This window comes from Botrytis byssoidea (genome assembly GCF_014898295.1).
Source record: "Botrytis byssoidea strain MUCL 94 chromosome Unknown BBYS_017, whole genome shotgun sequence".
NCBI classification, from domain to species: domain Eukaryota; kingdom Fungi; phylum Ascomycota; class Leotiomycetes; order Helotiales; family Sclerotiniaceae; genus Botrytis; species Botrytis byssoidea.
Window position 1 is genome coordinate 458825 of NW_024065858.1, and position 19148 is coordinate 477972.

The following is a 19148-nucleotide window of genomic DNA, read 5'->3' on the forward strand; positions in this document are numbered from 1 at the left end:
AGCCGCAAAGTGAGATTATCGAAAAGAACGTCAACATTGATAGAATGAAACAGGAAAAGAAAAGTATAATCGAAATTCTGGCACATGTTTGTTATACTCGTACTATGGATTTGATTTCCTTTATTGTGCGACGTTTATCTGTACCTTGTGATAATCAAGGCTTTTCAAGAATATGTTGGTGAAGTAGATTCGACCTTTGCAGCTGGTATAATCCCGAGTGATGGAGTCCACGAGGAAGTTTTATCCGAAAACACCATGATCACAGACCGTCGTGGCTGTTCAACCCTCTGAGTAAACTTGTTGGCGTAGAGCAGCTCATGACTGTGATCTCTCCAATATCTCCAACGTTTTCTGACGCATGTTATCATTGCCACCGCTCCTCATTATCTTGTTCTTTGAGATTTTCTAGGTGAGCCCCCATCTCCTTGGTGTTTCCTCTTTGGATTTGAACAATCCCTCGCCATATGATTTCCTCCGCATGTATAACACTTTATATCGGATTTGATTCCACCTCCTGAGCCAAATGAGCCCCCTCCTGAGCCAGACAGAGATGTCAAACCATTCAGCGAGACATGCTTCTTCTTTCTCTTTTTCGATAACTCCAGCAAGTCGGCCTTTGCTGCCTTCTTCTTGGCTTTACGCTCCTCTTTGAGCCGTTTTATTGCTTCCTGTTTCGAGGCTTTTATCAATTCCTTTGCGCCTGTTGGATCATCCTCACTATCCTCATCTTCAGATTCCTCCTCCTCGCTCTCTTCGTCCTCCTCTGATGATGTGAATTCTATGTCTGGATTTTGCTGTTTCTATTGGCCAGTCATTAGCATGTGATAAATGCGCAGATCATTAAAATGCATGGCATACCTCCAAAACTTTATTAAATTTTCCAAAACTCCTTCGACCGACCATGAATGGTTTTTCTTCTCCAAAATTGTTATCGTCATCATCAACACGTTCTGCTTTTATCGGCATAGGTTGGTCTAAATTTGCGAAACCAGTCTGAACTACACGCAATGTGTTTGTTGGAGTATTGAGATGTTTCCTTCCCTCAAAGCTTAGAACCCATCGTGTATCTCCTGCTTCAACGGCTGCTCGATCCAATGCGGCTTGCTTTTTGGCTTCTTCTTCCACTATTGCGGCTTGAATCGCGCGATTATCGGCTAAAGTGTCGACATTGAACTTTGTAGGAGTGTTTTGTGCTGTCTTTTGTCGCTTCGGTGATGGCTCATCTATTGAAGAAGGAGAAGTGTTTGTAGGTGAAGAAGCAGCAGCGCGCTGCATGAATTTCATCGTCAAAAGCCTGGAAGACATAGCTTTTGGCGCACTTGTTGGGGTCCCTGCACTTGCCGACATGTTGTAGTTGTTGTTGATTCACAGTATGGAAGAAATTAGAAGAATAATAATTGAGAGGATGATGTAGAAGAATTGGCGAGATGAAATTATGCTGTTGAATGTTAGTTGTAGATCAATAGACCTGCCACGATCTGTAAAGTGTCTGTATAAGTAACACGGAGGTGATGAAAGAAAGTCAAAAGCAAAAGTATTTACGCGGCTGCAAGGCGGACTTTTCCCCGATTAAAGATTAAGCTTCTGTGCTTTAAGGGTATTACGTAAGCGACCTGGAATTGGACGACAACGACCTTAAGTCCTTCTTCGGTCCCTCCGTAGCAATTGATTGAAACACCAGCAGAATGTTGTCCACCGCCAGATCAAGAGCCGTATGGCAAATTTCTCGTAGAGTTCAGATCTCAGCCAGACGAGCCTACGCATTTTCCGCAAATGATCAGCAAGAAATTAATGATCCAAACTCTCCGAAGAAAGTGCCCAATGTCTCGAAATCCAACGAGCTGCCCATAGAAAGTCACGTCCAGAATAAGCCATTGCAGGAGAGCGTAGAGACCGCGGAAAAGTTTAGGGTTATGCAGGCACCAAATAGAGAGGGCAAATGGTCGCGAAGTCAGAATCCTAGGGAGAAGGCAATGTCTGGCCCTAGGTTTGAGCAGACCATTATGGAAGCTCAGGTATGTCAGACCCCGCGCTTTACGTGTTGCGCTATAGTTCTTGGAAATCATTCCAACCCGTATTTGGGCGGCATGTTAATTTTTCTCCAGCCAGCACCACAATCAGCAATTAGCTTGATTCATCAACAACCAGTGCGATGGACACACGATCGTATTGTGGCATGCGATGGAGGTGGAGGACCATTAGGACACCCAAGAATCTTCATCAACACTGATAAGCCCGAAATTTGCAACTGCACATACTGCGGATTGCCGTTTGTAAGTCATACCCCGGACTGAGACCTCAAGCCAGATTTCTCTCCGTCGTAAACCATAGCATCTTTTTGGCTTCATGCTCATTTATCTTACAGGCCAATGAACATCACCGAGCACACCTTGAATCTCTTCCAGAAACTGCATACCCTCTTGAAGCATGAGGCCATGCTGCCAAACTGTTATGAACCACAACATATTACCGATGGAAGATTGTCCAACGATGAGCTGTTCATAGATGCGGGAGTCTATCGTTGACAATTAGTGTAAATACCGCGCAATGAGAATTTTAAGCAAGATTATCTGCCTACTTCTACAATGACATTTCACTCCAATTGACCTCAAAGCATACCAGCGATCTATTACGAGTCACAAGTCAAGTATGTGTTATTGTGTTATCCCATTAGACTAGCAACCTCAAAAGATATCTGGCAGCTTCATCTTCTATATCGCTGATCTATAGATAGTGAAGATCATAGCATGTTGGCACTTGCTGCTTTGAATGCTTGAAGGCATCCATAAACAAGTTTTCGAGGACATCATGAAATAGTATAACGTGGAGAATGATGCATAATTAGTATGATCTAACTCGTTGCACCAAGTAGAAGTTACCATAAGACCATAACAATAGGCACGTGAAACTGAAAGATTGATAGGAGATATCGTTTATTAAAATTGCCTGCAAATTATCTATATCAGTTGCAGGATTGTTTCCAAGAGGAGAACAGAGCCATTGCTTGAGCCATGATGTCCTTTCTACCAGATGAATAAGAAAATGAAGATAGAATGGGAAAAGTGTAATAACCTAGGTAGCATCTTCCAAAATGATAAAAGGAGTACCTACTACCTATTATGCTATACAAATTGTTAGGCTAGGCGAGGATTTGTCTTCGAGAAAATATTGGATGAGAGCGGCCGCACTCACCGATCGAGCTTCTTCTGCTGTTACTTGCGACAATCTAGAGCTTCCAAATCGAACAAAACTCCTACTATTATTCGAAGTATCTACAAGATGTCTACCATAACAACCCCCGCCCTGCAGACATCATATCCTCCTATTCTCCCAAAATCCTTCAATGCCAATCAACCTAAAACAATTCGTCTTTTTCCCCTTTCAAATTACACTTTCGGCACTAAAGAAACCCAACCTGAAGAAGACCCCTCCGTCCTCGCGCGTCTCAAACGTTTAGAAGAACACTATGTCGAACACGGTATGCGACGTACCTGCGAAGGAATTCTCGTCTGTCATGAACATAATCATCCTCACATTCTCATGCTTCAAATCGCAAATGCCTTCTTCAAACTCCCTGGAGATTATCTAAAGCCCGAAGACGATGAAGTAGAAGGTTTCAAACAGAGATTGAACGAGCGATTGGCACCTGTAGGCACCCAATTTAGTGGAGAGGGTGTTAATGAGGAGTGGGAAATTGGAGACACGTTGGCGCAGTGGTGGAGGCCGAACTTCGAAACCTTCATGTACCCGTTTATCCCGGCGCATGTTACAAGACCTAAGGAGTGCAAGAAACTATATTATATTCAACTTCCTAGACAGAGTATGCATTTTCTATCTTGTTAATAATCCCTTGAACCAGAAATGCGGCATTACTGATACGTATACAGAAGTACTAAGTGTTCCCAAGAATATGAAACTTCTCGCAGTACCACTTTTCGAGCTCTACGATAACACAGCAAGATATGGTCCTCAACTCTCAGCAATTCCACATCTATTATCCAGATATAACTTCGAGTTTGTTGATGAGAAGGGTGATGTGGTAGCTGTTACTCCTGGTGGAGGACCAGAAGAAGGATATGTGCCAAAGACGATCGTTTTGGCTGGGGGCGACGACGAAACAATGGGCGAAGCTGATGTCAAGGAAGAAAATGGCGTTCAATAATTACAGGATAATGACAGTGTTTTCAAAGCAATGGAAGGCACGGCAATGGCGTTCAAAGGTCAAAATACAATAGCTTTGGAATAGCTAATGAATTGACCAGGTAGACATGAGAACTTCGATTTGTTAAAGATATCCAAAATATTCTCTCACGATTGTCACTTCATATCATATTATTCATTGTAGCTATCTTGCATCGTAACGTGAATGATGTTACGCACAAGTGCTATCTATCTATCTATCTACTACTCGAGTACTGGTAGGTCCATGTCAAATACATATATCTAATCCCTGTCAACACACTCGGGAAGCTTCCAAACCATGACGTCCATAAACCCCACTACAATTCTAAGCAACTCAATTACATCCAAAGTCTCTGGAATGTCATCTTCAAATTCCTCTTCATCTGCGCAACCAGACAAAGACGAAACCCCACGTCCAAACATACAATCAACGTCATCCTTCCCATTTCTTTATATCCTCTTCGTACTAATCTTCCTCGTCGCCCTCTTCCCACCCCTCTTCCACGCTCTCTGGACACTCCCTCTTAAACTACTCCTCCCAAGCACATACAGTTCTGCTCTCTCGCCCGCTCGTTATACCAAGCCAGTCATCATGTCTTGGACACAAAAGACCATATCTCTCCCCTCTAAATCCCGCGGCTCATATCTCGTCACCGACCACATCGTCTCCTCGATTCCCGAAATCAAGAACTATAAAGTTGGGCTTCTGAATTTGTTCATTCAACACACAAGTTGCGCAATCAGTCTGAATGAGAATTGGGATGAGGATGTTAGGGCTGATATGAGTGATGCGTTGGATAGGATTGCGCCAGAAGATAGGAAGGGAGAGTTGTATAGACATAGTGCAGAAGGATTGGACGACATGCCGGTTTGTACTCCTTTTGTTTGTTACTTTGTTCTTCGATGGAGAAATAGGGGAGTTCTTGGAAAGTTGTATAAGACAGGAGCTAATCATTGTAGGCACACATTAAATCGGCGTTGGTTGGAGCAAGTGTCACAATTCCTATCACGAATGGAAAGTTGAATACGGGTACCTGGCAAGGAATATGGTATCTGGAGTTCAGATCTAGCAAACATACTAGGAAGGTTGTTGCTACGATCCAGGGTGAGAAGATGTAAATATAAGAGGATATATTGCCCCAATGGGCTGGTCATTGGACATGTGAAATGGGCATTGTTCCGGTTATTTCGTCTTGGTTAGGTCAAATGTTCCCTGTTGATTTTTGAGCGAATTCTTGCTTTTCATTGTTTTCAAATCACGAGTGCTCCATCAACATTTGGGCAGAAACTTAATATTGAGGCGACCTAGGTAGACCAAGGCTGGCTTTTAATCTCACTCACTCTATGTTCAGCTGAACAGATCGGAATAATTTTATGACGAGGAACAGAAATTGAGGGAGAGACATTGCGTGATAGCTTCCGTCTTCTTGAAATTTACAAGCATGCACCTAATCAAGAATCTGTTTATGGCCGTGACTTTGATTGTATTCCAACCAAGTAACGTAGTTTATCAGCATATGGGCCATATCAGTATATGGGCCACTTCATTTTCTATACAAAATTCGTTTGTGTATAACTGTACACTTTATTTATTAGCCAATAGAATTCTTTAAAAATCTATTATATAAAACCTGATTTTTTCAAATATTTCAAAAATCTAATTTCTTTTTCAAAATTCCAATTTGTATTAAAGTTATCAAAGAAGAAGAGATTTTGTAATACAAAATGTAACAATTTTGAATTAAAATAAATTATTAAAAAAAAAATCTAAATATTATAAATATTTTATTTTTATTATAATTTTTCATGATTTTTTCTTTTAAAAATAATAACTAATTATTAAAATATAAATATTAAAAAAACCTCGATTTTGGTATATTTTCGAAGTGGTTTATATACTGATATAGCCCACATGCTGATAAATTACGTTAGAAGAAGCGCTAGTCGATTATGTAATTAATACATACGTCTATCCCCTGGTGCTCCCTTTTCCGAGAACTTTTCCATCTGAATCCCTTATCATCTCCATCTATTGAAATCAATATCTATAAGCCCACATAACACAGAACTCTATCAAGTAAAGTTTAAGTTATTGTCATGACATTGCTGAGCTTATCGGGTACAAGAGATACATGTTTCGGGTTAAATGCATATCGTTTCTCTTGAATAGAAACAATGAATAAGAAACAAACGAAAATCGGATCTTTCAAAATGCTTCGAAAGTAACTTTTCGTGAATCAGATTCTAGACCTCATTGCATGAACTTACGAGTCTTTGGTTGCTAAATATAGCAGAGAGATTGCCATACCCAGCCTTATGAGATGAGACCAAGTGGAGTCTGTGCCTCAAGTTTCAGCTTATTGCTACTCGAATTGATGATTTTTTGGTCCCAAAAAGAGCAGAAGCCTGTTCGCCAAATCCTTTGACATCTCAAGCTGGAAGATATTAAATTAATCCCAATCATGAAGTGAATAGTCTGATGTCTGGGGTTGTAATACTTGGCCATGTCCTTCTGTTTCCCCTTCTTATCCAAGATACTGTCCCCTCACGAAACGTCACAAATACAGTGCTGAGGGATCATGCATGTTATTCACGCACAACATATAGAGCGTCTATCGCCGTTTCATCTTTGAATTGTCTGTTCGCAGCCTTCTTTTTTGCAACTCCATCACGAATGTTCTTCAGTCAGCTGGATCTGTGAACTAACTTAATGAACTGAATTTTGACGATTGTTTGCTCCAATAGTCTACGAGAGTAAGATGTCTCTCATTCGTAAGTACTGTCTATGAGTTTGAAGTCTTATTGACTAAATTTAAATAGGGGGTCTACCGCAATACAGACGGGCAGTGGGTTTCCTGGCACTTCCTGCTTTGTTGTTTTATAGTAAGCGGCTTAAATCCCAACAACGTAACGATCTATACTAACATCAGATTTCCCAGTGCTTGCGGCAATTGCAGCTCTTCCGGGGGTACCGGGAATATTTATAGAGAATATTCAAACGGATCTAGGGACCGGCAGCCTTGAAGTCAGAGTTGGATACTTTGGTTAGTTTTTTTTTCTTCAGCTTTTCATAGAAGGAAATCAAACTGACCACGAGAAGGTACATGTCTTCGACGGACTGGCTCCGACGCTGATATAAAATTACAGTGCACTACTACCCATAAGGGATTTAGTGATATACTCATCGAAAGTTCCAATAGCACATCAAATGCTACTGAGAAACTTCTCGTTTTTGCATCAGGGATGCAACGTGATGTCTTTGTTGGATCTCCCTCCTTCTTCCCCGGAGCTGGGCTCCTATTCCTAATTAGCGTTTTGCTTCTCATACCGCTCGAGATATCCACTCGACCACCTGCAAAACTCACGCCTAAGACCGTTCTCTTCCTTAATCATGCCATTATAATGCTTTTTTGGTTCACTGCAGCATGGTCTTTCGCAGGTGCATTGTCAATTGTAGAAGTTGTAAGATCACAGCAAGAGCTGTTGACTTTGGATGGGAGTAACAATATCACTGTTAAGGTTGGCGTGGCAGTACAGTTCCTGCAGTGGACCGCTTTTATTTTCACTTTCGTCTTTGCGAGCGGAGTTACGACTTTGAAAATGACGCATGAGCCGAGACTCCTTAATCCTGATGAGGTGGCGGCGAAGGCTGGTCCATTGGGTGGACAGGTGCAGTGGCGTGATTCTGTCTGATAGAGAGCCCTGTTGTTAGGCTATGGCTTCATCTGATGCTGGAAATACCAGTTTGCCTCCGCAACATGCTTTGATGGCTGAATATATCCAAGCACATTTTTGGGATGGCCTGATTGTGGCTACTTCATCAGAGCTTTGGATATTTGCTATTTTACGATATTTAACAGAAGGATCACCAAGCTACTGGAAGTTTTATACCGGCTACAGCCCCTTTCTTCTCATACCTTGCTTATAAAAGCTTGAGATCTCGCGTTGGACAGAGAGTCCAGCTCACACTGTGTAAATCTTTGCTATCCATTTGCAAATCTCAGTTCACATATTTATTTCTTGATATAGACTTCAGCCATAACTCTCACGGTGGAAGACTTTCAGATATTATGCTGGATTTGTACCGCTGAGATCGAGGTACTTCAAGCATGATATTATTTAAAGACTTTATGCATCATACACACCCAAACTCACCAGCTCCCAGTCTTGCTGCTTGCAAAAATACATATCAATACACACTTTCCTTTCACCATAATGCCCACATTAAAATCTCACATACCATAAAATATCCATCCCCATAACCATAGAAAAATGCATGAATTTATGAATTTCAAGTAAGATAAAATCATATCTAAACTAAAGCCTCTCTGCGCCATTCAAGTGTAAATGCCAACGTATTTCCCGGTATCAAACCAAAAAGTCCAGATACTCCTTCGTTATGCCGTGCTATGCTATGGTATGCTGTGTTCGAACTTCAGAAGATGAGTGACCGAGGGGCGAAAACAAAAGGAAAGAGCCTGGTTGTTCGAAGTTTCAAATGAGTGTTGATATTTCTTGATTGATAGAGAGAGGAAAGAGAAAATGACTTGAAGGTATCAACTATGAAAGAACAATGGGAATGAAAAGAGAAGAGTATTTGGCGAAAAATTCCAAAGCTGCTCTTTCGAAAATGGATATTCTTTGCTGATGAAGCGTCTTTTGACGTATTGATCATAAGTTTCTAAGAGACCAGAGGTGTTTTAGGACACACAACCAACCCCCAAAGACAGAAAGGCAGCAGCGAGCTCAGAACGCCAAACTCCATGGTATACCCAAACTCCCTGCGAAATAAACGTCGTAGATGTGTGTTACACTCCCTGCACATTTGTTTGATTGTGGAAACGCTATAGATCAGGATATCGTGTTGATCTTAAAGCACAGGCATGTTCTCCTTGTCCCAATAATGAAGTCTTTGGATATATTAATACCATCTGTGTCGCAAATATCCTGAATTTCGCTACATAGAGAACACTCTTCCATGTTATACACACAACCTACCATCATCTTTGTTTCCGACCAGGCGAATTGGGCTCCGCTAGCATATCTTCCAGAGTCATAGATCTATGAGCAGAAGAATAAAGTTCATCGTAAACATCCGGGTTGCTTGGTAACGGCGAGGTATCATGATGAGAAATTTTCGTTTCAACTCGTCCAACGCCCCCTAATGGATTTATCGTCATTGGATTTTCAGGATCTGCAAGCTCAGATGTTTGGAAAATCTCAATGGTTTGAACGGCGCGTCCGAGTGAGTCGCGGTTTGTTCCTTTGGATCTTGAAACCGAGAGGAGTACGTTGGTATGGGGGACTTCCTTGCGTCTAGAATGCTTTGGAGACCTGGATACGGTTTTGGCCGGTGCTGGTGAGGCTGGTAACTATTGAGAGTGCCTAGTGTTAATTTTGTTCATATTTGGTGGACTTTGATCATGACTGTGCTGAAAATCATATACATACAACATAGGTATGGGTGGACTGTTTATCAGGCTCAGATTCAGGTCCTCCTCGAATCGCTTCCATGAAGTCGATCTCTCTCGAGTCTTCAGCAGAGCAAAGCTCAATACCGTCTGTATTTCTGGCAGATCTCATATCGATTCTAGATACCAGGTGGCTGGATTCAGCACCAGCTTTGATGCGTCGATAAAGAGCGTTGAGTATAGGAGCATTGGCGAAAAACGCCTGCAAAGAATTTGTTAGAATGTCTGTTCAAGTGATCATGTGGATAAAACCTTACCATCAGAAGACACTCCATGTTTCCCCAGAAGAACCTATCGTCAATTTCTTGGGTTTTGCTTTCCTGCAAGACAGTTCGTATGATAGATATTACAACAAGCTAGCGATCTGTCAGAATTATATCGCTGGCAATCAAACGGCTACTTACAAATATACCAACGAGGAACACGGCTGATACTTTAAGCTTTGTACTGTTGAAAAGGTTAATATAACGCGAGAATAGATAATACAAATTTTATGTAGATAGTACATACGCTGTCACCATTTGCGTTCGCCAAATCATTGGCAAAGGGATGGCAATCAAAATGACATTGGTTACAATGATCGACTTGACAGATGTTAGCTTAAGACGAGGCACAAAAAGAGGATCTACTCACAATTGCCATGAACAGCAGTCCGACTCTCTAATAAGCATCAGTACATCGTCTAGTCAGAATCTTGTTTTATCAAGTACTTACTCCCTCCTAAGGAAAGCTGTCAGCAAAATCCTCAATAGCATTTTGGGGAACTCACTGCACATTTTTGAGGAGGATTTGTAAGTTTCCAATTCAGATTAAATGGACGGCATTGAAGCATCCATAGTAAGAAAGTAGTTGTCCAGGTCGCAGCAATCAACCAGAAAGTGTAGATCACAAATCTTTGTTCAGGCTGTCGAGTCGTCAAACGGTAATAGTAAAGTAACTGCCAAGCTTGTCAGCAAATACATTCGAACAAGTGCGTGAGTAAACAGCGTACAATACAAGCTTTCAGAGACCAAATGTAGGATACGTAGGCGATACGTCCGAACATGATGTACTTGGAGTCAAACTCCGCTGTTTCGATGTTAGATGATGTTATCAATTATGAAGGATGATTGCTATTTACTTTCTTCGACAGTTTCAGCATCTGAGTGGGCATGGTTTCCTAATCCGGTTTGAAGCTGTGATAGTAAGTTAGCAATGTGGGAAATTTTGGAACAAACAAGAAGCAACATACAAGAACGGGGAACGTAGAAGCAAAACCTCCCATAAGGAAGAAAGCGCATATCATGAGCCAGTCATCAGGGTAGATTCTTTCATGTTTGATTCGCCTTAAGAAGAATCTGGCACAGGTCAACAAGAGCACCACAGCGGTGACTGCATAAGCTGTCTGAGCAACCTGCACAGTATTTTCAATCATTTTCTTGGCTAGAATGAAGGTCGAGATCAAAGTTCAAGGAGAGTGTAAGAACAAAAAAGTAAATTGTAGAGAATGTACAAAATTACAAGTCAGGTTACCTGTAGTTGAGAACGGCACTGTGCAGTGACGAAGCTTAGATTGAAGACGATCGAGGGAGTATCGTCTATTCCATTCTATAGTTGTGGATTGCATGTCTTCTGTACTTTAGAATCTGAGGTGGGCAATGCTTGGGTAATCTTAAGTTGTAGTGAATTTCTTCTACCTAGATATTCAATGATAGAGAAATATCCGACGATAGTCTTTGAGCCAATACATTATTCTGCCTGAGGGCCTGGCCAAAGATGTCAAGGACTCTAACATGGCCTCGGAATTGATAAAGTGTCATATGTTTTATCAAAACCATGGATGAATCATGAGATGAGAAATTGTGCTTGTAGTTTTCCTGACTTGAATGTTGTGTATTCACTTGTACACATTATATCTATCTGGAAATCATGATTTCACCATATACAACCTCAGCCACTCTCGATATACTTTTGTCGCAAATGACATACTATTCAAGTGTAAATACCAACGGCAATATCTCTCCAGCAAGTACTGAGAAGTCGCTTGTGTACAGTTTTTCAGAAAACTTAAAACGGTAGTGCTCAACAGAGAAAATAATCTTGAACTTCTTTCCCTTAAGTAAGGTACATCCAATGGCAATCTGTAATTATTGGTAGATCTAGTATCTCATACGAAGGGAGAAGTTTTCTTCTGTCCAGCATGATAGAGATGATGTTCATTCGTTGAGAATCTTAGTACAGTCGTCTAATTGTAGAAGCACCACTAAAAGCATGATGCAATGTTGTTGTATTCTACACTGCGGTAGTCTGGACTTGCAACAATTTTAGGAGATATCTGCGTATGGTATGAATACAATCCTATGTAAGTTCGAAAGTGTTAGAAACCGTAGGTCTTTCATCTCAAGACACACTTGAGTCCCTATTAATCATTAGCTTTGTATTTCACATGATTTCAGATAGCATTATGTTAATTCTAACACTGCGCAGTTATATGGAGCCTGACTCAGAAGCCGTCATTATTATGTCCTGGTAAGGGCCCGTTCGAATTGTTTTATTTTATTTAGATTTATTGCTAATATAGGGTTGATGCTTTTATTTAATTAATAGTTTAGAAGTATTTGATAGAAATACCAGGCGATTTGATGAATAATCTATTGATTGAACGAATCAAGCAACTGCGGTGGTTTCCGTAACCCCAACCCACGATGAGCGCTTCAATTATGAATCCTTGTTAGCGCTCTCGAGGCGCTGTACCAATTTTCCAAATGAATACGGTAGTAGTCTCCGAATCTCGTGTGAAACGGGTATCAAGATTCATAAATGAAGGTCTATACACCTTGGCCTCTCCAGACTTGCGAGCATAACCGAGCCTCACCAGATAGTCTGTCCTCGGATGTCGCCGCCATGTTATATTCACGTCTTGAAAAGGAGTTGGTATATATTTCTCGTCGTGATATATTCAAAGGCAAACTTGCAAAGCTGAAGAAACGAAGTAAAATACATCATGTAATGGAGATGCACAAAGATCACCTTCATCATACAGATCAATTTACCTATTCAATCGATTCAGAGAAAACCTGCAGAGTTTTGGGATATCATCTAGCAGCGCGTTTCTTCGAATCAAAATCAGCAGCTCATGCCTCTTTCCCAAGGGTTTTCTCTCCTAGGAATGATGCAGCCCTGATTGTGAAATATATGGAGGGCGATTTTGAGGGCGAGTGTGCACCGGAAGATTGAATAAACCTTGACGCTCTTCCTTCTCCAGATACTCTTCATTCTACTAAAACCTCAATGCCAATTAGGCCTTCTCTAGGAGATGCTCCGACGGCTAAATAACATCGCGGCAACGGAACGTCGGGACGCATAAGGAAGCCTACTGGAGCCACGACAAAATCGGCAGGGTTTGGGGTGTCGACGGCATGCCGCATAACTTTTAGTCAGAATCACTTCGGTACAATTGCAATCAATTTGATGTGAATACGTTATCACAGATCCGCTCTCAAAAATCCCATGTAAGTTACATGTATTCTCAATCCGAGTCCAAAAACGAACCGTAGCCGATGATCCTGAAATCGACTCGCAACCCCGAACTCGGCTAAAATCTTACTTTCGTGGAGAAAAAATTATCATAGTGTTACTTTTGGTAGCATACTTGACCGCCAGGTGAAATATCGCGAAGCTTCTTTGTCCACGAGCTCGCAATCGTAGTTTATAATTATTTGTGCTAACATGACCTTCATAACGGCCGCTGCATAAGATCGTCCAGGACTCGATGAAGGCTAGCCTTATGTCAAAAAATGGAGCTGTTAACGTACCACGCTATACGACCTGCTCCCCAGACATGAAAGCATCCATTCACATCCGTCAGCTTGGAGGCATGAGTTCGTCAAGCATATTGATTAATCTGTGGCAATTCTGCACCAGGAAGAAGCACTGGATCGACGAATTGAAATCCTCGAAATTGAAGCGGTTTTTCGGGGTATTCTTTATAGTCCTGCATCATGGCTTGAACCGGAGCACAAGCCCAATCTCCAATCTCAATTCTTGTTCCATCTGAGAGTATAAATGGTTGTAGAGCATGACTCCTTGTGCTCACTTTGAGAAAGGGTTAGCCTTTATCTTTCTCTTAGCAAGATGAGCTTGGACTCACTGGATTCGACGGGTGTTAGACGAGCCGATTCTTTGATAAAGCTGTTAAGAAGAGGCAAGCCCTGGGCCGTTTGTTCAAGCAGAGCATATCCGGGTCCTTCAATTTCTTCTCGTAATGGATCCACTTACTTTGGGTGCAGGCATAAGTCGTGGATGGCAAAACTTGTGGTTGTGGAAAGTGCATGGACAGATCCAAATCAAATCGCCATTAACTCATGAACAATTCGTTGTCCTGTTCATAGATTATTCTTTGATGCCATCTCCATGATCCATTGGATACATTCGTGTTATTTGTTGCATCTTTAGCTCCAGCTTTCGTTGTGTTGTTGTGATTTGTACCTACATGCTTAGGGACGGTTTGCCCCATTTTTTTCCAATTGTTTTTCGAGCGGTCGTTGCTCCGCGACTGGTAGTAAGGTATCAAAAATTGTTCGATGAGACGATAGCATCCCGGCTAGAAGTTGTTCTATAAGTCTGCCAACCCATCAGATTTCGCTGCTCTTAAAGTAACGGAGGAGTGAATACTTACTGAGCTAACCACCCCGGTAAAAGTCGCACAGTTTCTGCGGTCATCAATGGGACCTCGATCAAGCTCAGGGCAGAGATCATGAAATGTTTATTGCCAGCTATTATATGTACTTGTCAGTCATTTTTAGTAGTCAATTGCGCTACCACAAAAACTTACCCCAAATCTTCGCAGGGAATTAGCGAGCACTGTCAATTGCACAATCATCGGGTATAAAGGCGAGTGCCTGGATCCTGGGTCCGGTTAGTAATTTTCAGATCGAATATCTCTACCACTTACCATTCACAACCTTGTGTGTCATTCATCTCAGAAAAGTTATTTGCGATGACAATCTGGAGGCTAGGGAGTATGGATGGTAGGTTGTTGGCCAAAAGCGTACGGAGAGCTTAGATGAAGCCAACACATTCACTACTCTTCAATCAAACCAATTAAACCCAGGCATCGTGTATTTGGGTTGAAGTATCTAAAAAGCATCAGTTTGCAGTCTTGCTTTGGTTCAAAATTGATTGTATTGCCTATTTTGATGCTGCATGAAGTGATGACACCGTATCTGGAGCTTTGTTTAGCTCGCCAATGTGTTTCTGTGATGAAACAAAGACAAATCTGTTTTCGGGAGCCAAGATTTCAAAAGACTCGCTATTTGCTTGATCAAGCAGTCAGTTTATCTCGCCTAGTATATAGATAATTCTCAGTCTCTACCTTATTGTAGGCTGTCTGGATGATGGGAGGTCCGGAAAACAAATACAACCACGCTTTCAGTTGTCTTTTCAAACTCCGGAAGCTGCTGTTTGCCGTAAAGGAACGCCGAGTACAGCTTCATGTGCCTCTTGCGCCCCAACTATGCCTCTTGAAACTTGGATAAATTGCAGGCTGACGAATCTTGTTGCGATGACCGATAAATGGATCGGAAACAGTAATAATACCAAGACTTGCATCCGAAATCCTTGATTTTTAATCTTGCGGCTTCTGCAAAAGTACGGCGAAGATCTAGGGAAAAATGGGCACTAGGAATTTACTGTACTATTTGTAACAGACGCAAATGCAAAGTCGAAACTTATTTAAAATGAAAGTCTCTTTCTGGTCGTTTGTTACTCTCTCCAGCTGTTCTCTACAACTTGCAACTTCATTTCCTGGGCTATCATCATGAACTGTTCGGTGTTTTCGATCAATTTACCGGGACAGGTGTTTCTCCCAGGAAGCGTGCAATACGCGGCAAGCAAAGCCTTGTACTTTGCAGCCTTTGAGAACGAGATTTCCCCTGCATGCTTCATTCAGCCAAACAGTACTGCAGATGTTGCAGAAGTCATCAAACAATCTCAGTTGGATAGATCGGTCAGCGCTGCTAAGCTTGCTATCCGAAGTGGTGGGCATACCTCATGGGCTGGCTCGGCAAACATCCAAAGTAGGATTACGATTGATTTGTCAAGATTGATTGAAGTCACACTGAACTCAAAGATGAACATTGTATCCGTCGGTGTGGGTAACTCATGTGGCAACGTCTACAAATTTCTTGGTGACAAGGGACTTGCTATTGTCGGTGGAAGAGTATCTACTGTTGGTGTCGGGGGATTAACTTTAGGCGGTTAGTTAAATGCACAAGGCACATGCAACACTCCCCCCCTTTACTCCCGCCTTCTCTTTCTGGGTATAAATATATCTAATATTGCTAGGTGGCCTGTCGTTTTTCTCTGCAGAAACAGGATTCGTGTGTGATAATGTGGTGAACTTCGAAGTTGTCTTAGCATCTGGGGAAATAGTTCAAGCCAATGCCACTTCCCATCCTGACCTTTTCATTGCTATGAAAGGTGGATCCAAAAACTTTGGCGTTGTGACAAAGATTGACTTTCGGACATTCGAGCAGGGCCAAATGTGGGGTGGTTCTATTTTCTTCGAAAAATCTGCATACCCTTCGCTCATCCAATCCTTTTACAATTTTGCCACCAATCCCACGCCAGATTTGAAGGCACATGTGATTGTGTCAAGTGACTGGATTGGAGGCGGAACAGGAGAGTCGGCCACGGCAAATCTTTACCATACAACCCCCATTGCCGACCCTCCATCATTGAAGCCTTTTGCAGAAGCTCAGCCACAGCTTCAGAGTACTCTACGCAACGACTCGTTGCTTGGATTCACAGAAGAGCAGTCCGCCTATGCTACCAACGGTGATCGACAATGGTTCTTCACCACAAGCTTCAGGCTTGACGAGCAACTTATGCTCGACATCCATCAACTGTGGCTAGATGCAGTCTCAGGCATGAATCAGACAGGCCTTTCAAATGCTCTTGTATACCAGCCCGTCATCAAAAGCCTCATATCCAATTCATTGAAAGCTGGTGTCAATTCCCTCGGCCTAAATGTATCCGATGGACCTTTTGTTGTTTGCCTTCTGAACGCTGTATTTACAGACTCGAGTCTCGATGATACAATCTCCGCCGCAATGCTTAGATTAGTTGGGGAAATTGATTCATTGGCTGCCAAACGAAACTTGAGTTCTGAGTACAAATTTCTCAATTATGCGTTCAACAGCCAGAGTGTGATTGGAGGTTATGGAAAGCAAAGTATCGCCAGATTGAAGAGTACAAGCGAATTGTACGACCCAACACAATTCTTTCAGGAAAGGGTTGCAGGTGGTTTCAAGCTCACTAGTGCAGATTGTTAAGATTGGAAATATGTCTGTGAACAATGTGTGTCTGGAGGATAAATATTTATCTCAACTCAAGTTGTTTCTCTGTGCCATCTGATAAGAATCTTGATATTGGAAAAACCCAATAGAATATTCATCTATATCCCAACCTAGAAGATTGATCCTTTGTAGGCTTGAGATTATATTGAGCTGCAAATGCCTCAATCACATTCAGAACATATGTCACTCATCATTGATTACGTCGGCGGGTTCTAAGGGTTGTATACTCAGAAGGAAGTTGGACCTCGACCAGTGTCTGCCCGCGGGATATTTTCCCAGAGGCTCGATATCATAATTGCGTAACACCAATGATAGTAGAATCTTCATCTCATGCACTGCGAAGAAACGACCAGGACATGCATGACGACCATAACCAAAAGAAAGAAAGCGGTCCGAGAGAGTAGCGGCTGACAGCTCCAAAGATCCGGCCGGATTGCCCGCCTCATCATTCATATCTCTCATTTTGTCTTCCATGCCTGTTTCGGTGAGTGGGGCAGAATTGGTACTGAGCGAGCGAGAGAAACGAAGTGCATCAAAGCGCGTTGGATTGGAGTAGAATAATGGGTCGTAATGCACTTGATTCATGGCTACAGCGAGCTTGATCCCCTTTGGGATGTTGTATCTGTTTATATATATGCCCTTCGGGTGCGCAACTACACGAGGCAATGCTGCAATCCCAAATGCAGAACAACGCATTGAATCGCGAATGGTAGAGTCTATGTGCTGGAGGTTTACGACTGCGGTCTTTGTCCACGCTCCGTTAGATTCCCTCAAGGTGTTCTCGATCTCTTCGCGTATTACTTCCAGAGCTTTGGTATAACCAGAAGAACTGAAGAGATCAATAAGTGTGTTGGCTATTGTAAAACTTGTTGAGTGCATGGAAACCATGCTTAAGCTAAGAAGTCGTTTAACAATAAGTCTTGGATTTAGTTGCTTCGAATCGCCAGCTTTGAGACATTCTTCAATGATCCACTGCAAAGCATCTTCCTATTTAATGTTAGTCAGCACGAATATCTGACTAATTCTAAGAGAGCTAGGAGCTTACCGGCTCAACCCAAGAGAATTCTGAATCTACTTGTTTCTTTTTCGCATTTTCGAGCCTGTCAATGACAATTGGGAGAATTATATGCTCAACATTGGACGCATGCCATTTAGATTTCAGACCAACTAGACGACCAACAACTGGTTTCATAAACTTCGGGAAAAGTCGAATCACGAGAGCTCCACCAAATACTGATAGAGCATATTGGCGTGCTTGCTCGAGATAATATTCATCTCGACCTTCTGTCAATTAGCCAGATTATATATCATGAGACCATGAATGAACGTACATAATACAGGTCTAACGAAGACACGATTTGCTGCTCTTGCAATAACATTACGGCAGAATTCAAAGATCCTTACTGTCTTCCACTCATTTGAGGTACCCCAATAAAGATCTAGTCCCAGTTGTAACTCTTCTGCAATAGACTCGGAAAAATGAGGTATGCTCCTCGTAAGTTGATTTCGCACAACTTTAATGTGGAAGGCATTATCATAAAGCTCTGGGTCGCCAAGTGTATAGGAGGCCTCTATTGTCTCATTCTGTGGACGGAGAACCTCGATTTCCCGTTCAGGTCTATTGAAGACATCTTTGATGTGACTTGGGGAGAGCATGATCATGGGTTCCGAGAAAAGTGTGGTGATTGCGTGCGGAATGCCTTTCTTAGAGAACTTAACAGAACAATTTAGCACAGATACACAAGATAGTGGTGGGTTTTGAGTACCTTGAAGTATCCCTCAGCTACGATTAATTTGAGGCCATATAGAGACAAGAGATTGCCACGCCATGTTTGAAGTATGTTGCCTGTACGTTGAACCCAATTCTGCGACTTCCAGAACGAATTTCTGTTAGCCTTCCTCAAGAGAATATGGCCGATGAGAAGGCAAAACTTAATGCAAAGGGCGGACCTAACGAGTATCCTGAGATGGTCATTTACTACCATCTCAAAGGCGTTAATATGCTAAAAGTAAATCCATAGTAGAAATGTTTGTCTGAAGTTGAGACAAGCCGTAAGTTTCACAATGAACACTCATGTATTCGAAGTCCAGAAACAAATTCATAGAATTACTAGGTATACAGGGGCAACTGATTTTTGGAAGCGTGATTTGAGGTTTA

The 19148-nt window shown here is 42.0% G+C and overlaps 8 protein-coding genes across 8 annotated transcripts; 5 read left to right on the top strand and 3 right to left on the bottom strand.

Moving 5' to 3' along the window:
- Nucleotides 1-383: 383 nt before the first annotated feature.
- On the bottom strand, nucleotides 384-1347 carry EAE97_008209 (uncharacterized protein; the record flags this gene model as incomplete). Its single annotated transcript, XM_038878723.1, has 2 exons — nucleotides 384-800; nucleotides 859-1347. The coding sequence occupies 2 exons, from the start codon at nucleotides 1345-1347 to the stop codon at nucleotides 384-386; spliced, it is 906 nt and encodes a 301-aa protein (XP_038730403.1).
- Nucleotides 1348-1685: 338 nt separating this feature from the next.
- On the top strand, nucleotides 1686-2431 carry EAE97_008210 (uncharacterized protein; the record flags this gene model as incomplete). The annotated part of the gene is made up of 3 exons (XM_038878724.1): nucleotides 1686-2015; nucleotides 2106-2273; nucleotides 2366-2431. The coding sequence occupies 3 exons, from the start codon at nucleotides 1686-1688 to the stop codon at nucleotides 2429-2431; spliced, it is 564 nt and encodes a 187-aa protein (XP_038730404.1).
- An 848-nt stretch (nucleotides 2432-3279) lies between these two features.
- EAE97_008211 (uncharacterized protein) lies at nucleotides 3280-4162 on the top strand (the record flags this gene model as incomplete). The annotated part of the gene is made up of 2 exons (XM_038878725.1): nucleotides 3280-3820; nucleotides 3888-4162. 2 exons carry the CDS (start codon nucleotides 3280-3282, stop codon nucleotides 4160-4162), a joined length of 816 nt encoding a protein of 271 aa, XP_038730405.1.
- Nucleotides 4163-4480: 318 nt separating this feature from the next.
- Nucleotides 4481-5301, top strand: EAE97_008212 (uncharacterized protein; the record flags this gene model as incomplete). The annotated part of the gene is made up of 2 exons (XM_038878726.1): nucleotides 4481-5050; nucleotides 5143-5301. The coding sequence occupies 2 exons, from the start codon at nucleotides 4481-4483 to the stop codon at nucleotides 5299-5301; spliced, it is 729 nt and encodes a 242-aa protein (XP_038730406.1).
- A 1640-nt stretch (nucleotides 5302-6941) lies between these two features.
- On the top strand, nucleotides 6942-7875 carry EAE97_008213 (uncharacterized protein; the record flags this gene model as incomplete). Its single annotated transcript, XM_038878727.1, has 4 exons — nucleotides 6942-6954; nucleotides 7003-7065; nucleotides 7122-7226; nucleotides 7283-7875. 4 exons carry the CDS (start codon nucleotides 6942-6944, stop codon nucleotides 7873-7875), a joined length of 774 nt encoding a protein of 257 aa, XP_038730407.1.
- Nucleotides 7876-9182: 1307 nt separating this feature from the next.
- Nucleotides 9183-11067, bottom strand: EAE97_008214 (uncharacterized protein; the record flags this gene model as incomplete). Its single annotated transcript, XM_038878728.1, has 11 exons — nucleotides 9183-9554; nucleotides 9634-9855; nucleotides 9911-10009; nucleotides 10058-10100; nucleotides 10164-10237; nucleotides 10287-10313; nucleotides 10368-10373; nucleotides 10423-10590; nucleotides 10645-10721; nucleotides 10774-10828; nucleotides 10885-11067. 11 exons carry the CDS (start codon nucleotides 11065-11067, stop codon nucleotides 9183-9185), a joined length of 1326 nt encoding a protein of 441 aa, XP_038730408.1.
- Nucleotides 11068-15450: 4383 nt separating this feature from the next.
- EAE97_008215 (uncharacterized protein) lies at nucleotides 15451-16966 on the top strand (the record flags this gene model as incomplete). The annotated part of the gene is made up of 2 exons (XM_038878729.1): nucleotides 15451-15889; nucleotides 15978-16966. 2 exons carry the CDS (start codon nucleotides 15451-15453, stop codon nucleotides 16964-16966), a joined length of 1428 nt encoding a protein of 475 aa, XP_038730409.1.
- A 207-nt stretch (nucleotides 16967-17173) lies between these two features.
- EAE97_008216 (uncharacterized protein) lies at nucleotides 17174-18646 on the bottom strand (the record flags this gene model as incomplete). The annotated part of the gene is made up of 3 exons (XM_038878730.1): nucleotides 17174-17977; nucleotides 18036-18271; nucleotides 18322-18646. The coding sequence occupies 3 exons, from the start codon at nucleotides 18644-18646 to the stop codon at nucleotides 17174-17176; spliced, it is 1365 nt and encodes a 454-aa protein (XP_038730410.1).
- Between the last annotated feature and the right edge of the window lie 502 nt (nucleotides 18647-19148).